Source organism: Leptodactylus fuscus, chromosome 7, assembly GCF_031893055.1.
Source record: "Leptodactylus fuscus isolate aLepFus1 chromosome 7, aLepFus1.hap2, whole genome shotgun sequence".
Classification (NCBI taxonomy): domain Eukaryota; kingdom Metazoa; phylum Chordata; class Amphibia; order Anura; family Leptodactylidae; genus Leptodactylus; species Leptodactylus fuscus.
This window is the reverse complement of record NC_134271.1, coordinates 76,905,415-76,928,625: the sequence shown is the minus strand read 5'-3', so window position 1 is coordinate 76,928,625 and position 23,211 is coordinate 76,905,415. Positions and strand designations below refer to the sequence as shown.

The following is a 23,211-nucleotide window of genomic DNA, read 5'->3' as shown; positions in this document are numbered from 1 at the left end:
CGCCTCCATGGCACAGCTATAGTAATTGATTCCATACATACTACATTGTCTATTGGAGTCTTAAATAATCTATAATCCATCTCCTGTCTCACCAGAGGTTCAGACTGATGCTGTTTTGTATCCCCCCCCCATGCTTGCGCTGCAACTCTGCTTTTTCAGATTGCAAGATGTCAGAGTGTAGAGATTTGATAAAGTAGACTACCATGAAACTGCCACATATAAACTGGTGAGTCTCATAGCGACACAGTACAATGTGCAAACATATGGCTTTTTATTTAAATATGATTCTTTTTCTGCAATATTATATTAGCAACGTCCGTCTTCTAATGAAATCATAGTTTATACTGGTAGGCGCCACCTCTCCTGTTAACACTTTAGCTGTTGGATTTCGTTTCCCTGTCAGTATTTGAGGATGCATGGCTTGGCTCCATGTAATAGTGGCTTTTCTTATAAATGTACGTTTGTCATCTATTTCCCTGTATAAAAATACTTGTATGTTTCCTCTGACACTAAGCTGTCTGTGTCATTGAAGGTGTCACTTTCCCCTGAATGGTTGGCGTCTTTCAGCCTCATAAGACGACTCTGAAGCCTTTCCTGATCTCGCTTTAACTCAGAGTACGAACGTGAGAATGTATGAAATATGGATGTTGCCGGGAATGCCATGATTAAAATTCCACTTAAGATGCTGCTCAAGGCCACCACCTGACCTGGGATACTTCTGGGCACCATATCACCATAGCCGACCGTTGTCATAGAGATGATGGCCCACCAGTAGGACGCAGGAACGCTGGTAAATTCTTGGCATCGGCCCATTTCATTTTCTGCCAGGTGAACAAGAGGAGCAAAAAGTGTGACGGCCACACACAGGAACAGCAGAAGGAGCCCGAACTCCCGGGTGCAGCGGCGCACTGTCAGGCCCAACGTCTGCAGGCCCAGAGAGTGTCTGGCTAGACGCATGACGTACAGTATTCTCAAGGCACGTAAGACCCGCAAAACCAGCCCGATTTTCTCCAGGTATGAGTTGCTGCCAGGCTTATCGAAAGTTTTTTGTTCATCCTCCACTATGAGAGAAACGTAATACGGCAAGATGGCCAATACATCAATGATGTTCAGGGGACCCTTGAAAAACTGACACTTGCTCTTGGCTTGCACAAATCTCAACAAGAACTCAAGAGAGAACCAAGCCACGCAGACCGTCTCAATGATAAAGATGTTGTAGCATTTCTGGGAACATTCACCCTAGGAGGAGAAAGAGAAGATGGATGAATATATGGCTTAGAGTGTACATGACATTTTACCTACATTTTAAGAAAGTGTACGTATGTGTTTGCCACTCGTTCATTGCAGTTCCAGTTATTTTTTGCTCATCCCCACTCCTGTTGTAATTCTTTTAGCTGTCCTTTCCATTCCTGGAGGAATGTCAGCAGTGTGAGAAGTCTACATCAGTATGGTGCTGGGTCTTCCTGCAGTCACAATTGTTCATGGTCTTTGGAAGTACATGCGCCAGTCAATGTCTGCATAGTGTACTGGCTTCACTTTTACTGCTATCTAAATCATCACATCTGAGACTCAGGGGTCTTAAAAGACCCCTGAGTATAATAATGATGTTTGCAGGGCCCGCGGTGTCACTTACCAATCCCGGCCCCTGCCAGGATCGGTAAGTAAGTAGGGACCGTTACCGGCTGGAGTAACTACAGACGGTAACGGCCTATTAAAAAAAAAAATGCAGCAGTAGCGGCTGTCGCTGGGCCCCCTAATGTCCCGGGCCCTGTGGCAGCTGCCTCCGCTGCCTCTACGGTAGTTACGCCACTGCAGCTGTGGCTGTACACGTCCTTCAGTTACCAGGATGACAATAAGCCGCCTTCTTCCATGAAGGTGATTGGGTGTTGGTGTCTTTGGAAGTTCCTAGACTGCACATGTGATAGCCTTGCTCCAATATTGTGATATTGAAAGTGATAGTTTAAGATACATGGTTGCACAATGGTGTATTCAGGATCACAAGGGTGATTATCAGGATGAAACGGATGATAAGTATAAAAATGTGGAATATGACGAGGGAGATGTCACAACCAAGAGGATGATTAGAAAGGGAATGGAGAGATGGATGAAAATAAGGATCAGGAGGAGGAAGATGAGGAGTATGAGGTTGGCGATTAAGATATGGGTGAGGATCAAAATGATGATGGGGTTGATTATGAAAAGGATGATAAGGATCAAGAGGATGACGAAGGCTGCATTTTCTGGTTGTGGAGCAGATGATGTAAAATGTCAGGATCTGAGCAGACAGAAGACTAATAACTCTCTGTCCACACTCTGCGATTATTTCTGGAGGTGCTGAATAAGACATACTGGACATAAGAAGCAGTTTATCACCAGGCTGTCACAAAGAGATGAAGATTCTTCATTAGAACATGGTGATAATGCAAGCAAAGAAGAGAAATTCTCATAGTGTGGTCATACATGTGCAGTGTGTGTGTATATCTAAGGTGTGGATACATGCGTGTTGTATATATCTGTAGTATCATACATGTGCACTTTAAGTATTTACAGTGTGATTTGTAAGTGCAGATATGTGTTTGGTCTGTGTATCTGTACATTGTGAATATTTGTGCAGTGGGAATACATGTGCTGTGTGTATATGCAATGTGGATTACAGTGCATTGTTTATATTTTTGCAGTGTGGATACATATATGGTGAGTATTTCTGTGCAGTGTGGATACATGTATACAATATGTACACTCCTTATCATTGATATTGTAAAACTAAGAAGGAAAAGTCTTGGAATTATGGAAAGCACAGCATTGATAGACATGTTAATGAAATGCAAATCCAAATCAATGTAATGCCAAGCTGTTAGTGTATCCGAGTACAACACTAGAGGGGTCACCAGTGTCATGTTCCCTTGTGAAGGCCTTTTCATGGCACACCTGTAGCTGGACATCTGAGTCATAGCCCTCTATCACGGAAATGCCTTCTAATGGTTTGTGTTGGCACGGTTTGCTGCTCTGGGCTTTGGATGTGACATTCAATTTCACATACAGTACACAATGGATCACTACATGCAGTTCCAGTCTGACGATCTGTCTCTACGCAGAGGTTTACCTCCGCACATTTCTTGCTGTCATTCCAGTTAGTTGTTCTCCAAGCCACAAGGAGACACAATGTTGAATAGTAGTGACGCCCTGGCTTGGGGGGAAGGGGTAGCGAGCTGCTGAAGTGATAAACCAAGGTATCTCAGTTCAAGAATTCAAACAGGAGGCATTGCCCAATCTTACCACACCTCATGATTCGATTTATGAAGTTTCATGTGGCTAAAAATCTTTGCATTCAATCTGGTTTTTATGCCTCTCCCACATGCCAGAGATTGAAAATTTGCCTGAAAATTTGATCTTTTGACCCTGGCAAATCCTTCTTGGTGTTGCAGTTTCAACTCTGAGGAGTGTGTGTGCAGTGTGGATATGTAAGTGGTTTACAAATCAGTTTGGATGTGGAGTGTATATTTACATAGTGGGGTATATGTGCGGTATGCATACCAGTTGGTTATGGACATGTGCGTATGATACCTTCTAAAGCCTTTGAATAACCAGATAAGTTTCTTCTGTTTGGTTGTGCAAAGTGTCCTCTTTACACAGTGTATCAGTCAGTGCCATTTCCAGTGCAACATCAGGGAAATGACAAAGCTTGGACTCGACAAGGTATTTATGCTTTATAATACATAATATTTTTCTATATCAAACTGTATCAGTGATCCAAAAACCCACTCACAACACAAGCAGGTGTGACCCCATATATGACACTGCTTCCACACTCACTTCCATATTCACTTTTCACACTGGGGTATAAAGGAGTGAGGTGAACACACCCATACAAATAGCTGCCATCAACTTATGGTAGAAGAGACACCGCTATACCCAGAACAATCACAACTGCGCCCTCTGGCACCACACAATGAACCACTAGAACATGGGGATACAAAAAGTAATGAACCTGAGCCGTATTTTATCTCCTTGCTATTGTGGGGACATTTTATAGCCAAGGAAATCTTATTAAATTTTAAGATTTAATATACACAAAAAAGTACAGTGCTTAAAGTGAACCTCCAGTTACAAACAACTATGCATAAATGAATAGTACAGTGGAATATAAAAACTGTAATATATCTTATGAAAGAAATATGATTCCTTCTTCCTTCTCCACTTTTCAAGTTAAAGGGGATTCTACCTTTTTTTTTTTTTTTTTTTTTTGTGGTTAAGACGTCAGAATAGCCTTTAGGAAGGCTATTCGTTTCTTACCTTTAGACGTGGTCTCCGCTGCGCCATTCCTTAGAAATACCGGTTTTTACCGTATGCAAATGAGTAGAGATGAGCGAACAGTGAAATATTCAAGATTCGATATTCATTTCGAATAGCCCCTCAATATTCGACTATTCGAACGAATATCGAACCCCATTATAGTCTACGGGGAAAAATGCTTTGTTTCAGGGGAAGCCACACTTCGACTCAGGAGAGTCATCAAGTCCATTATGACACCACAGGAAATTATGCCAACACCCTGGAATGCAACTGGGACAGCAGGGGTAGAATGCCTGGGGGCATCTAACATGCCCAAGTACCTGTATTACACCACTATCTCATCGGGATCCCTGTCAGCTTGCGGTATGCGGGAGCTGACTTTTTGCCATAGGAATGCATTGACCAGCGTTGATTGGCTGAATGCCATACAGAGTACAGCATTCGGCCAATCAACGCTGGTTCTGCCGGAGGAGGCGGAGTCTAAGATCGGTCCTGAGATGTAGTAGAGCTGGCTGTGCGCTGGGCTCTGCTACACCTGAGATGTAGCAAAGCTTAGTGTGCGCTGAGCTCTGCTACACCAGAGATGTAGCAGAACTGAGTGTACACTGAGCTCTGCTACACCAGAGATGTAGCAGAGCTGAGTGCCGGAGGAGACGGAGTCTAAGATCGGTCCACAGTCCGATCTCAGATGTAGCAGTATTGAGCGCACAGCTCTGCTACACCCGAGATGTAGCAGAGCTGAGTGTGCGCTGAGCTCTGCTACACCCGAGATGTAGCAGAGCTGAGTGTGCGCTGAGCTCTGCTACACCCGAGATGTAGCAGAGCTGAGTGTGCGCTGAGCTCTGCTACACCCAAGATGTAGCAGAGCTGAGTGTGTGCTGAGCTCTGCTACACCAGAGATTACCTCTCTACGATCCGGGCAGGCCTCAGGCCTAGTTGTCTGATGTCTCTGACGTCACATGAACCCGGCCTGCGTCCCGGGTCATGTGACGTCCGACGTCATTGAAGAAGCGTAGGAGCTGGGGGACAGTAAACAACAGTAGTTTTATATGTTTTTATTCCCCCGGGTCTCCGATTATTATACTCTGGGGTGTGAAAAGACCCCAGAGTGCAGGGGCCACTAAGGGACATAATAGTGTGTGCATGGGCGACTAAGGGACATAATACTGTGTGCAGAGGCCACTAAGGGACATAATACCGTGTTTCCCCGAAAATAGGACGTACCCCGAAAGTAAGGCATGGCAGACATTTTGCTGCCTTGCCTAATATAAGGCGCTCCCCCGAAAGTAAGACGTAGTGAATAGAAATGAATGGAAGTAGCCGGCAAGCGGGGGGTTAATCGGCGTACCGGGCGCTTCCGTTCATTTCTATGGGAGCGTGTGTGGGCACCGACCGGAGGCATTAGCGCTGGATGTCTGCTGACACCAGCAGACTCCAGGCGGCTATGGCGGCCGCCCGACTCCCGGGTGGCCAGCATAGTTAAACAACCAGGGCACAACTTACATAATGCCCTCAGGAGTCTTCCAAAGTCAAACCGGTTAGGTGGCATGTGGATCCACGATCTGTTATAACTGGCCATGGAGATCAATAGAGAAAGTTGAACAGACTGCACGTTTTTTTTACATCTTCAGATATCTGAAAAAGAGGTTCTGACTGCGACCCTTTTTTATGAAGAAACCCAAACCCAGCCCCCTGATGATATGCCTCAAATCTAGATTGATATGACTTTTTTGGGTACATACCATAACTCTGGGTGGGTATGATATGCCCAGAAAGTGATGTAGAATGTTTTTACCAGTCCAGGCATACCAAACATGCAAATGGTATCAAAATATCCTCCACAATGTTTTGAGGTTCCTTTGTTCAATGTCAGAGTTTTGGCATGGTATGCTTCTAGGTCTGGTCTGTGCCCACAGAAGACCATTTGGCTTCTAGTAAGTCCGCAGCTAGCAGCGCAGCGGTCGGCGGAGGCCACCATGACGGTCCATCAGCAAAAGGCTGGTTGGTAGGGGCGGGGCCTCGCACGGCGCGTGTTGTTATGGGAGGTTATAAATCTCCCGGCGATGCCTCCCTGCGCTCAGATTCACCGCGGGAAGGATTGTGATTCCACCTGCCTGCCCTTGTTTTAGTATGGGTAGATTTGAGGGTCTATCTCGTTGTTGAAGCAGTTGGGGGTCCTTGGAGTTGGTGACAAATTTATGTTAGTTGGGAAAAAATGGTGGACAAGTTTCCCTATTTGAATTACTGTGGTAGTCTGGAAGGTTTTTGGACTCTTGTTGGGCCGGTGTCCTGAGGAGTGATTTGTGTTTATCAACTGCCATTCTGGGTTGTATGGTGCCCCTGGGCCTGTCCTTGTGGCTGGGGGTAAAGAAATTTGGTTATGGTGAACAAATTGGCAGCCAGACTTTTGGAGCTCCAAGGACCTCCCCCTCGTTGGATATGTAGGCTCGTTATGGTTAACTTTAGTTAGTCAGGTTGTTAATTAAGCTATGGGTTAATGGTTTAAGGGGTGTTAATAAACTGATTATCTTTTGGTTATTAAAATATAAATATTTGCATATCATTATCCTATTTGTTATGTATGTAATAAAATGGCTGCTGTGGCCAATTAATCCAACCCCCTGTCACTGTCTTTATTTACTGGGAAGGTTTGGCTGGGGGAGGGGTGGGGGGTCCTTTTAGGGTAATAATTCGGTTAGTTTGGTTCGGCAGTTGGTGGTAAGTAAGAGTTATACGCCTCATTTCCTCATGTGCCACTGTCATGGCATTTTCTAGCAAATTAGTTGACTGTCTACACTTAATTAATCCTGAGGCAAATTAATTACCTGTATCCTGAGGTGTAGTTTGGGAATTGGATTTAACATACACAATAGACATGGTAATTCCTACCCAGACTTACTATCACGTTTCACAGAATTCATAGCCACAACATCCATAACTAGCCATGATACAATATATACATAACTCATCATAGACTATACAAAACAGAGCCAGATGAAAACACTACGTAATGAAAAACCACAATGAACTAGCAAAACAGTAGACGCAGCCTTGCATGTAACTGGCAGCATAAGAATAGTGATTCTAGATCTGAATGTGAATGGAGTATAGCACATGCTGTAACAACATAATAGACTGAATTATAAAATATGAAACAAGGGGATAGTGACTATAGCTGTAGGTGTGTTAGGACTATGACATGATGTAAGGTATCTGCAGAGTTATATAGAGTATATTAGAGTTAGGGAGTTTTCCTGGGCTTACATGTTGATGACGTATCCTTAGGAAAGGTCATCAGGATCTTATCATTTTTGGTCTGATACCTCGGACCTCTTCAGATCAGCTGCTCAAAGCAGCAATGACCACCGCTTTCACTTCACAGGCCAGTGTAGTCCAGTCACATAGCCTGTTTCCAGTTCAGTCCCACCAAGTGAATGGGGCTGTGCTGCAATACCTATGCAATGTATCGCACTGTGCTTGGTATTGAGTAAAAAGGCTGCATCACTTACTGAACAGTGCAGTCACTTCAGACAGCTGATCTGTGGGGATCTTAGGTGTTGGACGCACACTGATCAAATATTGATGACCTATTCCAGTCCAGGAAAATCCTTTTAGACCGGGGGCCCACACTGCGAAAATGCAGCAGCAAAAAATGCTGCGTTTTATAGTACCTGCAAAATGGATGGGATTCTGGCTAATCCCATCCACACATTGCAGAAAAAAAATGCTGTGATTTCCAAAACGTTTGCATATTTGTAAATCGCAGCATGTCAGTTATACCTATGAAAACCCTGCAGACTTTCTGTGAAAAACACTTTGGAAAAAAAAACGCAATACGTTTCTGCCACAGTCTTTTCCACAGCGTTTTTTGGCTGCAGCTCACTACATGGGGCCTTAGCCTTCTGAGATGAGGTCAAGCTGCTCTTTATGGTGTCATTGGACTTTTTTCATTGACCCTGGAACCTGATCCTCTGCGATCAGTATCAGTTCTGGTGCTGGGTGGCTTGGCGACTCTGGGATACATTACTCCTCATAGTGATATCTGCAGACATTGGAGAACACAATCTCCTCACTCCAGATTGTGACGTAACTAGAACTGCATTAAGAGTAGTAGCTCAAATTCTGACTAATAAAACAGATAGGAAGATGCTCCTTTCACAGGATCCAGAGTTATGTATCTGCTGAGAGTCGTTGCGGGCCCTGACTGGTAACTTTATTCACAGAGATTCTAGAATGCCATTGTGTTTTATTCTCTTAATATGAGCAGTACCCAGAAGAGCCGCAGATCCTAGTGCATCATAAACATCACATGTCACAGTCTGTAATAACCAGAGAAGGTCACACATTGAGATAGACGTAGTGATAGCAGCCGGCTCTACACTAGCACAGTGTTTCAGCGGAGTACTGTAATGATCTTGTGGGAATCGCACACTGAAATATACATAGTGAAAGAAACAGGGTCCCCAGGACCACAGAGTATTTCAGGCTTTACTCTCCCTTCTAATGCACCCTAAAATCTCAGCTGCATGATACTGAGTACAGATAACCAGTGGTGCAACTAGGAATAGCAGGGCCCCAAGGCGAACATTTGACATGGTTCCCTCCCTGACCTCGACTGATTTCCCCTTCCCCATGCACAGACCGCATTCCTGCACACATTATTATGCCCCATAGTGGCCCTTGCACACACTTTTATGCCCCATAGAAGCGACTTCACACAGTATTATGCCCCATTGTTGATCACCCATAAACAATTGTTATACTCTGGGGTCTTTTCAAAGACCCCAGTGTATAATGATCAGAGACCCAGGGTAGAATACAAACATAAAAAACAATGTTACTTACCTCTGCTGGATTAATAATCTTCAGAAATCTCTATGTTCACTTTTGACAGATGTAGAAATTGTAGTAGAATCACAGCGGCCATAGTCATCTTGTTATTTCTAACAACACATGAAATATTCAGGACAAATGTGTTTAGACAGCAGATGAGCAGAAAGAAATCAATTTACTGAATCCGAGAGCGTAAACTCTGAGCGCTGAGTAATCGCTAGACAAATTAATTAAGACATAAGGGAAATACAATGCCGCCCGTGCCACCCTGCTGTGGCCAGAAATGGATACCACCGCAGCAAAGAGATCTGTCAGCTGGGGTGGATGGTAATGATATAATAAAGTATAATGATGTAATGATATAATGTTACAGTACAGGCTTCCAGCGCTTCCTGGGCTCAAACCGCGCTCAGATACTGGCTGGTGGTCACACATTGTGCGCTGAGAATACTGGATGTGAACAGAATTTTAACAAATGCATTCATAAGCTGCATGAGAATCTGCAGCAAACTGTAAACATACTAAAAATTCTCAAACTCACATTAAGCAGGGGCATAGCTAAAGGCTTATAGGCTCTGGTGCAAAAGTTCAGCTTGGGGCCCCCAACCCTCTCACAACCTCTTTCAGGGCCATCTGTAAGGTTAGGGCTACAAGGGTATATAGACTGCAACTCCTGTCGCACAACCAAACATTGTCGCCAAAGTGAGCTGCATTGTGACCTAGGGGATGTTGTGACTTTCACTTGTAGTCACAAAAGCAAATCAATCACTGCTTGTTGTTTTTTTTTTTTTTTTACTGGAAATCACAGTTCAAGCACCCTTGGAATCGCAGTGCTGCTCCATTCACTTACAGTAGTAACTGAGTTGCCATTGACACATCTTTGGTTGTACAGCTGGAGTTGCAGCCATAGTCCATGTGTAGCCCTAGTCCAAATTTCAGCTGCATCGCTGGGTCTCTTAAGTGATCCATTAATGCAGCACTAATAACCAGAGGCCCCTTTTAAGCCCCCCCCCCCCCCAAAAAAAAAAGTTAATAGTGCCCCCTTGTAGCTTCTGTAGGTAAGTGCCCCCAGCAAAGTAATTATGCCTCCAGTAAAGTAATAGCGTGCCCCAAGCAAGGCAACAGTGCTCGCCTTTTTGCCCCACAAGGGACTAGTGTCCCCCTTGTGCCCTCCACCTAGGCAATAGTTCCGCACTTAGGTAACAGTGGCCCCAAACTAAAAGTCCCCCCAACATAAGGTAATTGTGTCCCTCTTACATAGATAGCAGTTCCCTAATAGAGCCTCCCCCAATCGAAGCGTGTGTGTCTTCTATTCTCCTTCTGGCCCCCTTGTCCACTTATTCTGAGAGCATGAAGTAGAGGAGCTGGGAGAAAAATAGAAGACGGACACCATCTTCTGCACTCCGCATCAGCGATATATGGGGAGAGAAGGAGACAGACAGTTGTAGTGAGGTGGGGGAGGGACTATGTGCCCCTTTGTTTTTGGGGCCAAGTAGCAAGTGTGACTGCTGCACTGTGTATTGCATATTTTTGGCATGCAATATATTATATTATATTATTTTATATATTTTACTTGAATAAAGTTGAACTATCATAACCAATCAATCTTATGTGTGAATAAAGCCATACAGAGGCAATGTCCACAAAGAGACATAATACCTTCATGACCAGAGGTCATACTATCATCCAAAACATTCAGAACCCCATTCTGCACTGACAAGGGGCAATAACCCCAAACAGTTGTCTGCGGTCTGATGTAATTTCCTTTTGGAAGAGATTTTCTCATTTGCTTATATCCCAAGTCATGTTACAAGACTTCTTGAAGGTTGGGCACTGATGTATAGGATGCTACCTTACAATAGCTGGAAAACTCATATGCTTATTCATTCCAAAAAGTAATTCAGTAATCATTTCTGCTGTTGTAAGTACTATGCACCACCGCCAAGATTGGCACTCTCCTTTCCTGAAATACTCTGTGCTGCTGGGGATTGTACAATTTAAGTGAGGTTCTATAGATGCCCTCTGGTCCTGTAATCACTATGTCACATTGACCATTATGCTGTTGAGATTAGACTCATTTTCTATTACAGATTGCAATGTTCTCATGTGGCTCATTCCGTACAGAGTAGAACTTCAGCCTCATAAATGAATCATTGGATGGGAGACGACGTCTTGCCAGATGAAGGGAAATGTTCTTTCTATCTTTAGATTCATACTTGTTCTAAATGGATATTTGTTCCTTTATCAAGCCCCATAAAGTACGTAGGAGTGGGGCAGCACGGGATGGCATTGATATTCAAAGAAGAATTCAGATCTGTGTCCAAGGTACTATTACTAAGCTCTATGGAGCATAGGCATAACTAACGTGGTAGCAGCTGCCCCAGGGCCTGGGACACTAGGAGGCTCGGTGGCAGCCTCTACGGATTTTCTTTTCTTTCTTTTAATAGGCAGTTATTACTCCGGCAGTTGACGGGACATATTTACTTACCAATCCTGGCCCCTGCTCACGGCTGCTGATGCTTCCCCTTCTGCGAAGGTGGCTGTGAGCAGGAGCAGGGATTGGTAAGTTAGGCCGCGGCCCCTGAACCCCACAAACACTATCATTATACTCAGGGGGGTCTTTTCAGACCCCAGAGTATAATGATCGTTGGACCAGGACAGATGAGGGAACATAAAAAAAACGCTGTTACTTTCCTCTCCTGGTTCCGTAAGGCTTTGGGCCTACTTGGTGACATCACAGATGTCACATGGGCTGGGCTTGCGTCCTTATGTGTCGCGACACAAGCTCCGGGTGACATCTGGTTCATCATTGAAGATGGCCGACATCAGCAGGGAGTGCGCCGAAACTCAGGAGAGGTAAGTAAAAGTGTTTTTTATGTTTGTATGCTCCCCTGGGGCATGATACTGTGTGCAAAGGACACTATGGGGCATCATACTGTGTGCAGGGGCCACTATGAGCATAATAGTGTGTCTGTGTGTGTGTGTGTGTGTGTGTAGGGGCCACTATGGGGCATAATAGTGCATGCAGGAATGGGGGGGGGTTGGTTGGTGCCTTCAGGAGGGGAGGTTTTCAAGGGGGGGGTCAAAAGTTCACCACGGGGCCCCGCCATTCCTAGTTACGCCACTGCTATGGACTGTGGAGAAACAAAAGCCAATCATGCTCCCTAATACAAGACAGTGGAGGGAATTTACTAAACTGTCTATGATTTCAATGGGTAGCGCACGTATGCCGGCACCCATAGAAATCAATGGGATCTGGTTTTTACGCGCTCGTTTTGAACGAGTTTTACGATCAGATTGAGCGGAGCGTAACTTCGTGTGCAGGCTCCCAAATACAGACTTCAACGCTCCATCTGTTCTACAGTGAGGAGTCTGTTCTACACGGAAAAAAACCCTCATCTGGCACATCTATAGCAAGGCGAGGGGAGACGACTGACAAGCCTCAGCTAGCAGCAAAAAAGCGCTGCGGGAAAAATGCAGCAGCAAGAACCCGCAGGTTTTCCCGCAACGCTTTTTACAGGAAATCCGCAGAGGAAACCTTTCTGCTTCCATTATAGGGAAAGCGTTTTCGCAGGTATAATTGACGTGCTGCAATTTCGAAAACCGCTACATTTTTGGAAATCACAGAGTGTCTTCTGCATTTATTTTTCTGCAAGGTGTGGATGGGATTCGATAGTGACTTTAAAACATTGTTTCCGCAGCGTTAAAGCTGCAGCTAAACCGTGGCATTTAAACCACTTGGGGTCCCGGCCTCAAGATAACTGACATGCCTGAGACTGCTAGGAGACTGTGGCGGGACTGATCACAATGGTTGTGAAGTGCACATCACTATGAAGAGGAAGTCTAGACCTCTATGAAGAGGACCAGTCTAGACCTCTGCAGAGTGACCAGTGAGAATTGCTACCACAAGGGCATTGCTGACCAGCTAGAAGTGACAGAGGAGTTAAGAACAACCCAGTAAAATAGACTGCATGCTCATATGCTGGTTTCCACCATCCAGAACGCTGTAACCCTCAATGTGTTTGCTTCCTTGTGAGTAAAGTTGTACTGTTTCTCTGCTACCTCTGTTCATGTCATCCCTGATTAAAAAACCTATTTAACTATGAATGGGCCAGATTTAAAGGGGCACTGCACCCATCATATCTATGGTCCTATTAGACCAGTGGTTCTTAACCAGGGTTCGATCGATCCCTAGGCCATATACACGGTTCATTTTGTGTACCAGTAAAAAAACATATACCTATGTCTTGAATTTGGAAAAAAATCATATTTGGTTTATCACTAAAGAAGGGTTCAGTGAATGTGTATATAAAAGTGGTGGGTTCGGTACCTCAAACAAGGTTAAAGGGGTATTCCCATGTACATAATCATATCTATATTTGTAGATAATTAAAAGTTAAACATTTTTGCAAATGTGTGCACGTGTGTAAAGAAAAACGCGTCAAAAAACACATAGCGTTTTCTGGCGCGTTTTTTTTACACGTGTAAAAAATGTCATTGAAGTCAATGGGATTCTTATTTTTACACGTGTATTCTTTACACGCGTATTTTGCCAAAATGAACGTGTGTTTACTCCGTGTGAATGGACCCTTAGACTGTCCAAGACACAGAACATGAGGATGAGATATTCTGTGTAGGTGCCGGGTCATAAGTCTTTATGGATTTCAGAAGTCTGTTAATTTTTGGGTTTGATCTGGGGTCTGTATTAGTTTTGGGGGTTTGTTTTTGGGTCTATTTACTAACTGTGAGAATATATTTAGAACTAGTCTTTGGTCCATATTCATTTAGAGGTCCTGCGGTGGGGTCTGTATTACTTTAGGGAGTGTGATGTAGGGGTCTTTTGTTATTTTGGGAGGGTTATTTGTCTCGGGATTTGAGCTTGGGTCTATATTTATTATGGGACACATTAATTAAATTGTTTGTATTCTGTGGTTGGTATGTAAGGTGAGGTAGGTATTTATGATAAGGAGTTAAAAAATTCCACACCCTGCGGACATGTATGGCTGTTGGGGAGGTGAAACACTATGTACCTGGGACATGGCTATGGTCACATCCAGTCTCCAGCCACTGATGTTTTACTTTTGTATAACACCAATGAATTCTATTTGCATACCATTACGGCTGTGCGATAACAACAAAACTGTATCGTCTATAAATATATGTAGGTAGAATCAATTGGTGCTTCATTTACACAGAAGTGAAACACTGGTGAGCAGGGAGGGAATGCAGCTATACCGCCCCAGGTACACGGGGTCACCATCCTCATGGCTGACCTCATTAGTGTGTTCTTTTAACTCTTTCCTTTCCAGAGCGCTCAGTTTAGAGGGAACACTGCACATGCTGATGCTGAGGTTAGAGGATCAGTGTTGTACCATGCCTAATAGTTTACATTCTTGGTAGATTGGTTTATAAGACACTGACACCTACTGGTCACTTTACCATTCAAAATTTTTGGACTGCAGTTATCAGTAGGATGAAGCTGAGACATTTTGTAGAAAAATGCTGCGATATAAGAATACTTTCAAAATTAGAAAGGTCAGGTAGCAAAATGAAAGGGGTTGTTCAGAACCTAGCAAAGTTGAATAGTGATGACATATGCACAATATAGCTAATCAGTATCGGATCGGCCTGGGTCCGACAAATGAACTCTGCGCTGATCAGCTGTTTCTCCTGTGGAAAGCCATATACCAGGTGTAAGGCCAGAACGGTGTACGGAGCTTTGTACAATACATACAACTTTGTGTCCTTGTAATCTTGCAGTGGCTCTGGGAACTGCAGCTCTGCTCCTATTCATTGGAATTGAAGCACAGATGGTTCCGGCTGTATACATGGTATACGGCTTTTGGAGAGCAAAACAGCTGATCAGTGATGGAGCTGTGTGTCGGACTCCAGTGATCTCATCCAACTTTGCTAGGTCCTGGACAACCCCTATAAGTTAAAGAACAAAATTAATATTAAATCAAATCAATATTTAGTGTGACCACTCTTTGCCTTCTATAAGTACACATGCACACAGTTTTTGAAGGAGTCTGGCTGGGAGGTTGTTCCAGATATCTTGAAGAACTAAGCACAGATCTTCTGTGGATGTCAGCTTGCTAAAATCCTTCTGTCTCTTCTGTGGATGTCAGCTTGCTAAAATCCTTCTGTCTCTTCATGTAATCCCAGACAGACTGGATGATATTGAGATGAGGGCGCTGTGGGGGGACATATCACTTTTAGTACTCCTCCTCCAAAAGGTGGTCACACCTAATATTGATATGGTCTAGATTTCTCTTTTATTCATTCACTTAAATTTGAAAACATTCTTCCTTTCTGGATTTTTTTCACAGTACTGCATATCCTGTTGATAGAGGACGTCACACATTATTTTGATATATTATAATGTCTAATATTGTCTGTTCATGTCCCATCTGGTATGTAAAGTGCTGAAGAATATGTTGGTGCTATATAAATTTTTCATTAACCCCTTCCCAACATCTGCCATAATAGTATGGCGGATGTCAGGTGTTTAAGGATGGCAGCCGCTCGGGAGTCATGCGGGTGCCATAGCTGCCGAGTCTCTGCTGTTTTATATAGCAGAGACCCGACGTTAATGCCCGCGATCAGCAAGACTGGCTGGTTCGTATAGCTGTTTACGTGTTATAGTCATGGCAATAATGGCGATTCATAGACTAATTTTCTGTCACTGATTTGTATCAGATTGGTAGAGCATTTACACACAAAAACTGATAGTGTCTGAATTTAGCAGATATTGGTAAGATATCTTTGTTTTACCCCATTCTCATTTATCGGACGCACACCTACCCTGTCTTCCTCGGCACGGAGGTCTGGCATGGTGCTTATACACAGATTGATTGCCGTGGTGGCCACAAAAAGGATGGACAGACAGGCAAACACCTTTCCCGGCAGGCCAGACTGTGGGTTCTCCACCATGTCCCTCAGTTTGCTCATACAGTGACCCATCCTGGAGTGGTCTTCCAGGACACAGATTGTCTCCCGGGTTCTCTGCGCCTCTTCCTCCTTCTTGATTTCCGCCAGATCCTCCAGCTTCTGGAAAAGCTTCCTCAGACAGCAGCGCTCCAAGTTGGACTCCTCAATGCCCCAGTACATCAGCTCATCCTGAAAAGACAAGGCACACATCTCCCGCAGCAGCCGCAGCTTTCCTGCTGCCAAGAAACTGATGATCATACTAAAAGCACATGGATTCCTGTCGAAAAAGAACTCATTGGTGTCTTCATCAAAGTCATCACAGATCTGGATGATCTCATCGTAGCTGCTGCAGAACCTCAGCTTCCCAAGTCTTGTCATGGGGAACTCGTCCAGTGTACTCCAAGGCATGAGGTACCGGATGCCTCCTACGTTAATGATGATCTCTTGTTTAAAGTCGGCTGTGTATAATTCATCAGGGTCATAGATTCTCCTTGCCCTCTGGTACTTTACCCCCTTAAGTGTCTGTGACTCTATAGCAATGGGGAAGAAATGGTTTAATGTGCTGCTTGATGTATAGCTAAGATTGCTGTAGTCATGCTCACTGCCTCCTGAGATTATAGGCATCTCTGATGGTAAACTGGCACTTCACACGGGAGAACTGCAAGAGAAGGATATGATCACTAACATATACCAGCAAACTACTCACAGAACCTAGAGAGATGGAAAGTGGTGTATCGTGTTGGTGTATCTAATCCTACTGTGTGTGGTAATGTCTGTTGAGATGATGTATCTAAGCCTATCATGTGTGATACTGCATATTGAGGTCCTGTGTTTAATCCTATCATGTGTTACAGGCTGTTAAGCCTCTGTATCTAATTTTATCAGGTATGTAACTGACTAACTGCTGTTACTAAGCCTATCATGTGTGAGACTGCCTGTGGGGTTGATGTATCTAATCATATTATGAGCGAAACTAGCTTCTGTATCTAATATTATCATGTACAATACTGTCTGCTAAGCTGATGTATCTAAGTGTATCATGTGTGAGACTGCCTGTGGGATTGATGTATCTAATCATATTATGAGCGAAACTAGCTTCTGTATCTAATATTATCATGTACAATACTGTCTGCCAAGGTGATGTATGTATCTAAGTGTATCATGTGTGATACTGTCTGCTGAGCTACTGTATCTAATATTATCATATACAATATTCTCTGCCAAGTCACTGTATTTTATCATGCGTAATACCATCTGCTGTATCTGATCCCATCATGTGTGACATTCTCTGCTTGAGCTGCTGTATCTAATTCTGTCATGTGTGATACTACCTCCTGAGCTGCCGTATCTAGTATTATCATCTGTTAGTGTCTCGTGTCATACAGTATGTGAGAACTATCCAGCACTACTTTCCCATTATGTAATGTGACAACGTTGCTGCATGGGTATTGCTGGTTGATGCATTAGGTATAAGGGGTGGATGATGGGGGTGATACTAGCTACAGGACACTTGCTATAAAGTTTTCTTACCTGATAAGTGTTGTCAATTTGTTGCTCCTCATCCTCTTCTTGGCTCTGTTGTCTCCATCCCATCTCCTCACTGACTGCTGCCAGCAAAATAAAGAGAATTTGTGGAGCGCTCATCTGTCGTCTCCTCTCCTCCTCCTCTTGTGTCACCTCCCTCCTGCACCTCTCTCCCTTAGTTCTGCCTTCTCACATTCTTCCATGTGTTTAACTGAAGTAACAGAGATCTCACATGATCTGCAGCAGGTGTGTGCTGGCTCTATCACCCAAAGGTCCACATCTTAAACCTGGAGACCATGAAGTCCCAATGTTACTTGAAATGAGATGTGATAGTTGGGGTGTTCCAGTTTTGCACTGATGCCCAAGAGCTCCAAGCGAGTCTATTATACCTGGTCTGTCTGTATCAGGTATTCTATTGTGTGTTATGGGGTTACAATATGTTCAGTTTTTGGCTCCTCTCCCATGTGCTTTTAGAGCAGTGATCTTTGGTGTCCTGGTCATTATCATTCCTGAACAAGTCCTTCTGCCCAATCTATAGAGTGTCAGCTCTTGTTCTTAGAACGCTATTCACAAGCTGGCCCTAACGCATCAGACTAAAGTCACATGTTGCATAAACGCCCTGGAACACTACCTGCAAAGTGGATAGGATTCTGGCTAATTCCATCCTCACAATGCAGGAAAAAAAGGCAGCAGGAGAATAGCTGCGTTTTAGAAAATCGCAACATGTCAGTTATACTTACGGAAATGCTGGCATTTCCCATATAAGTACATTAGCGGAGAAAATCTGTAGCAGAAAACTCTGTGGACTTTTTGCGAAAAACACTGCAGAAAAAAATGCAATTTCCACCACGTTTGTTTTCTGCGGCTCTCCACATGGAGCCCCCGCTTCACATTGCTGATATGGTTTTTAAATTGATAAGGGACATATAATTTTACTGGAAAAGGTCAGTTCATTCACAAAACTGTGTGTGCAATTGTAATAGTCACATGCTTATGGAAGTGTAAAAGCTGTTGTCCAGAAAAATGGTCGCCTCACCATTCACCCCGATGGCTAAATATCTCATTTCATTTTCTTCACTCTGTTGTGTGAGTTTTGACTCCCAAACTTAGGCTGGGTTCACACAGGGTTTTTTGGACCGGATTTTGTCACGGAATCCGCCTCAAAAAACCGTCTCCCATTGACTTCAATGGGAGCCATTCACTTACTTTTTCCACAAGTGGTTTCTTCCAGCTCGCGGAAAAATGAAGTGAGCTGTCCTTTCTTGCCACGGATTCCACTGCTGAATCAGTTGGTGTTATACAATAATACATTTTTTTTTTTATATAGCGCCAACACTTTACAAATGGTAGGGTTCATTCAGACTAAATGATACATTACAGAGTTATAGTCAATTCACACAATAGGACTGAGGAAGAAAAATACATAAATATGAGGTCAATGCCCCCCAAGAGCCTCCTCTTTCCAGCATTCTCCTTGTGTCTTGTCTTGTTATTTCTCTAATGTCCTTGGAGGGTAATTAATAAGATCTCCCAGGTGCAGATCAGAATAACCTGCAGAGTTTCCTCACCCGGGAGAGAAAGTACTTGCTTCTATCTTTAGGAAATGAGCGGCCCACCCACTCCTCCACCCTCTTGGTATTAGACCAGTTTTCTACAAAACACTTCATTAAATTCGCCCCTGACTCCAGGATACGCTTCCTTGGAGATAGTGTGCAGTCAGTGTGTCTGTGGGATGAGCATCTGAAGCCTTGAAGTTGATAGATTTGTACTGAATTATGAAGATGCGCTGAATGTTTATCGGCTTCTTAGAGTCACCTGTGTGATCCAAGCCCTGGCCTGATACATAATGTATGGAAACCTATACACTGTAGAGTTGTCTTACACCAATAAACGAACATACTGTCCTTAACCTGAAACCTCCCCCACTTGCATAGCTTATATAGCGACAACATATTCCACAGCAAAAACACATGCAAAGCTCCGCACTGTGATTAACGCAGTCATAGGGAGAGTCAGCAACCAAATAACCGTAGCATAAATCCACCTAAATGAAGATACTGAGGCCTGGGGATTAGGGGGCTGAGGTCTGTAAAATCATACAGAGACAAACTGAATGAACTCCGGCTGAGTCGCTTTAGAGGAGATCCACAGCCTGCGGCTCCCAGAAGGTTCCCAAAAATAAGTATTTTTGATTCAATTTTTATTTTTACTGTATTAGAATGTTATTGCGTTTGGTATTGCTGTGATGATTTTCCTGGATAGCTGTATCATTATACAGGAGACCTACTGTATGTCTATGGCAGACATGACAACTCAGATAGGGCTCACAATGTACATTTTTTTCCCCTATCAGTATGTCTTTTTGGAATATGGGAGAAAATCCACACAAACATGGGGAAAACATACAAAGTCTGACCCTGCGCAGGTGTGAACCTAGCGTAAGCTGTCACCCTACTGACTGAGCCTATAGCTCCATTATTCAGGAGGGTTTTATTTCTCTTTCACGCTTAGTAGAGAAATATCTCTGTCAATACATTGTACAGTGAGATATATATTTATATAGAGCTATTTCCTACATACCAATACATTATACAGGGAAAACATATAGTATTAAGAGAGACAAGTGAAGTGGCAAGAGACGAATCTCTGATTCTAATGGCTTTGTCAGTAGACTTAGGGCTAGTTCACACGTGAGTATAAGGGGAGGTTTTTGACAGCGGATTTCGCGTCCAAAACCTCCCCTTATAATGGTGGTCTATGGAGACCGCCGGGCTTCTGTTCTCCGCTAGCGGCGAGCTGCTGCTAGCGGAGAAAAGAAAGGACATGTCCTTTCTTCAGGCGGAAGCCGCGCAGTCTCAGCCGCGCGGCTTCCGCCCCCGGCAGCTCCCTCCTATGTCGGCTCATTCATTTGAGCCGACAGCAGAGGGTTAAGCCGCGACAGCGATGGTCGCGGCGGGCGGGTTTTTGACAAGAGAGAGACGCGGCTCGCCGCGTCTCTCTCTGTGTCAAAACCCGCGCGGGCAGTTCACGTGTGAACTAGCCCTAACACTTTAGCCTGCTTTATATGTATGGTGTCCTTTGTTCGATCTTTGATATACACCTTTAAAGATATATATGAAACAAAGATTGGAATAGATGGAGAGACCTGCACAGTAATCTTCTAGAAACTTTTGTATTTTTAATACAGTATTTAAAATATTGATCACTAAATGACAGAAATAAAAAATATTGCAATTGTTTATTTTATTTGGGGTCTATTATTATTATATGGGGTCTGAATATATGCAGCCATCCACTTTTATAAAGGCCACTCCCACTTTCCACTCTGTCCAACATGTTAGCATCCTTTCCTTGCTGCTCTTTAAAGGGGCTCTATCAGCAAAATCATGCTGATAGAGCCCCACATATGCGTGAATAGCCTTTAAAAAGGCTATTCAGGCACCGCTAAAGTTATATTAAACTACCCCCCAGTTTTAAAATAAAACCCTAAAACAGAATGTGATAAACTTACTGAACGTGCACGGTGGGCGGGCATTCAGGGTGCGCCTTCTTCTTCATCCACACCTCCTCTTCCTCCGATGTTCTCGGGTCCCGTCCTCCTCGCGAACTGACATTTGCTAAAAAAAAATGGCCTGGGCGCATGCACAGTAGCATGCTGCTTCTACTACGGCTCATTTTTTTTTAATGCAATGTCAGTTCGCAAGCACCGGAGGAGGACGGGACCCGAGGACATCGAAGAGGAGGCATGGATGAAGAAGAAGGCGCACCTTGAATGCCCGCCCAGCGTGCACATTCGGTAAGTTTATCACATTCTGTTTTAGGGTTTTATTTTAAAACGGGGGGGGGGGTAATTTAATATAACTTTTACGGTGCCTAAATAGCCTTTTTAAAGGCTATTCACGCATATGTGGGGCTCTATCAGCATGATTTTGCTGATAGAGCCCCTTTAAAGAGGCTAAGCAGGAACTTAAAATTAACTTACCTGGGCATATGTTGCAAACAGGAGCAGAGGGAGGGGGTGGAGTGACATGGGGGCTGGATATGATCAAGTGAGCTGGTGCTAGAACCGGCCCAGAACCCCGAGGAGCAGCTACAACAAACGTCCAGATCAGGTAAGTTAATTTCAAGTCCCTGGAAACCCCTTTAAGGCAAAGGATCCACAGGACATCCCGCAGCAAAAACCACTGCTGGAAAAAACGCGGTGGCAACACATCGTGGTTAATCCCGCAGTGCTTTAGACAGAAACTTCGCAGAGTTTTCCTCTGCTGACTTTCTGTTACAATTATACCTATGGGGAACCTGCTGGTGTTTCTGTAGGTATAATTGACATGCTGCAATTTCCAAAACCATGGCATGTCCAAACTGCATTTTGTTTTTTTTTCTGCAAAGTGGGCATGATATTCGCTAGATATTCCACTTTGCCCTGACTGTAAAACGCCACAGTTTTTCCCGCAGCATTTCTGCCGTGGGCAAATTGCAGTGTTTCGTCCCGTGTGTCCCTGGACTAAGACTTTTTCTGTGCCACACAATGATGGAATGTGAGACATTAGTTCTACCTTAATGGGGATGTCCACCTTTGGACAACATTTTGTTTGTTTTTGCTTTTAACTAAAAAACAACTACAAAAAAACCCTGCTGAATATATAAGCAATAGATAAATTCCTGAGTTCCCCCTAGTGGTGGATACAGGTAAGTATAACATTATCATTCACTGTTAATGGTAAATTATACTATTATATGGTTTAGAAACCCATATGAAGGAAAACTTTACGACATATACTGGTGACATTATAGAGAGATGGTCAATGCTACATGACTGGGGGGAAGTCTTCTGCCATGGATTGGGTTTACTAGTTTAATGGTGAATGGATCTGACTGTCTTCATGGATACAGAACCGTTGCTCTGGATAACAAGTTTGGTGCTTTCACCCTCCTTCAGGTGAAGATGAACAAGGAATGATCATGGTGTGTCATATGGGCTGAAGACATCGAAGCAGATTAGTTGTCCTCTGAATATCCCAATCTCTCTGTGATCATAAATAACACGATGGCTGCAGGATTACTTTGTGCAGGTCTCCATCACAGAGATGCAAATTACTGCTGGGATTAGATAGAAATGAACAATGAGCCGGTGAAGAGGGATGATCCGCAGCAGATGCCGCCTTGTACCAAACTCACTGCCCCTTATGTCAGGACAGTAGAGGCAGTGATTAACCCTACGCTAGCTACAGATCAGAAGTCACTGGGATTGAGAAAAACTGATTTTAAAAAGTATAAAACAAATGGAGTTTACAGACTTCCCATGGGCGTTACTATCAGGTTGGCAGACAGATCAGCTCACATAAGGGCCCAACAATAAAAGGGGCCCATTTCTATTAAGGCCTAGGGTGCAATTAGTGAAACTTTCTTCATGTGATGTCACAGTGTACAGTGATCTTTGTGTGTACATGTACTTTGACATCACTGAGTATATGATCAATGTACCCCACACTAGTAGTGGTGGACACCATCACTCAGCATGCTATGAATGGCAGGATCAGCACCACAATGGGGGTTATCCAGGGAAGGTAGGAGCATATTGTAACAACTGCTATGTAGAACGAAAGATTATGAAGATAATCTGTTTTCCCT

General features: G+C 43.8%; 1 protein-coding gene across 1 annotated transcript; it reads right to left on the bottom strand.

Moving 5' to 3' along the window:
- Positions 1 to 273: 273 nt before the first annotated feature.
- KCNG4 (potassium voltage-gated channel modifier subfamily G member 4) lies at positions 274 to 17,697 on the bottom strand. The gene is made up of 3 exons (XM_075282189.1): positions 17,587 to 17,697; positions 15,931 to 16,714; positions 274 to 1,239 (listed from the first exon to the last, which is right to left on the bottom strand). Exons 2-3 carry the CDS (start codon positions 16,678 to 16,680, stop codon positions 469 to 471), a joined length of 1,521 nt encoding a protein of 506 aa, XP_075138290.1. The 5' UTR covers positions 16,681 to 16,714; positions 17,587 to 17,697; the 3' UTR covers positions 274 to 468.
- Positions 17,698 to 23,211: the final 5,514 nt, after the last annotated feature.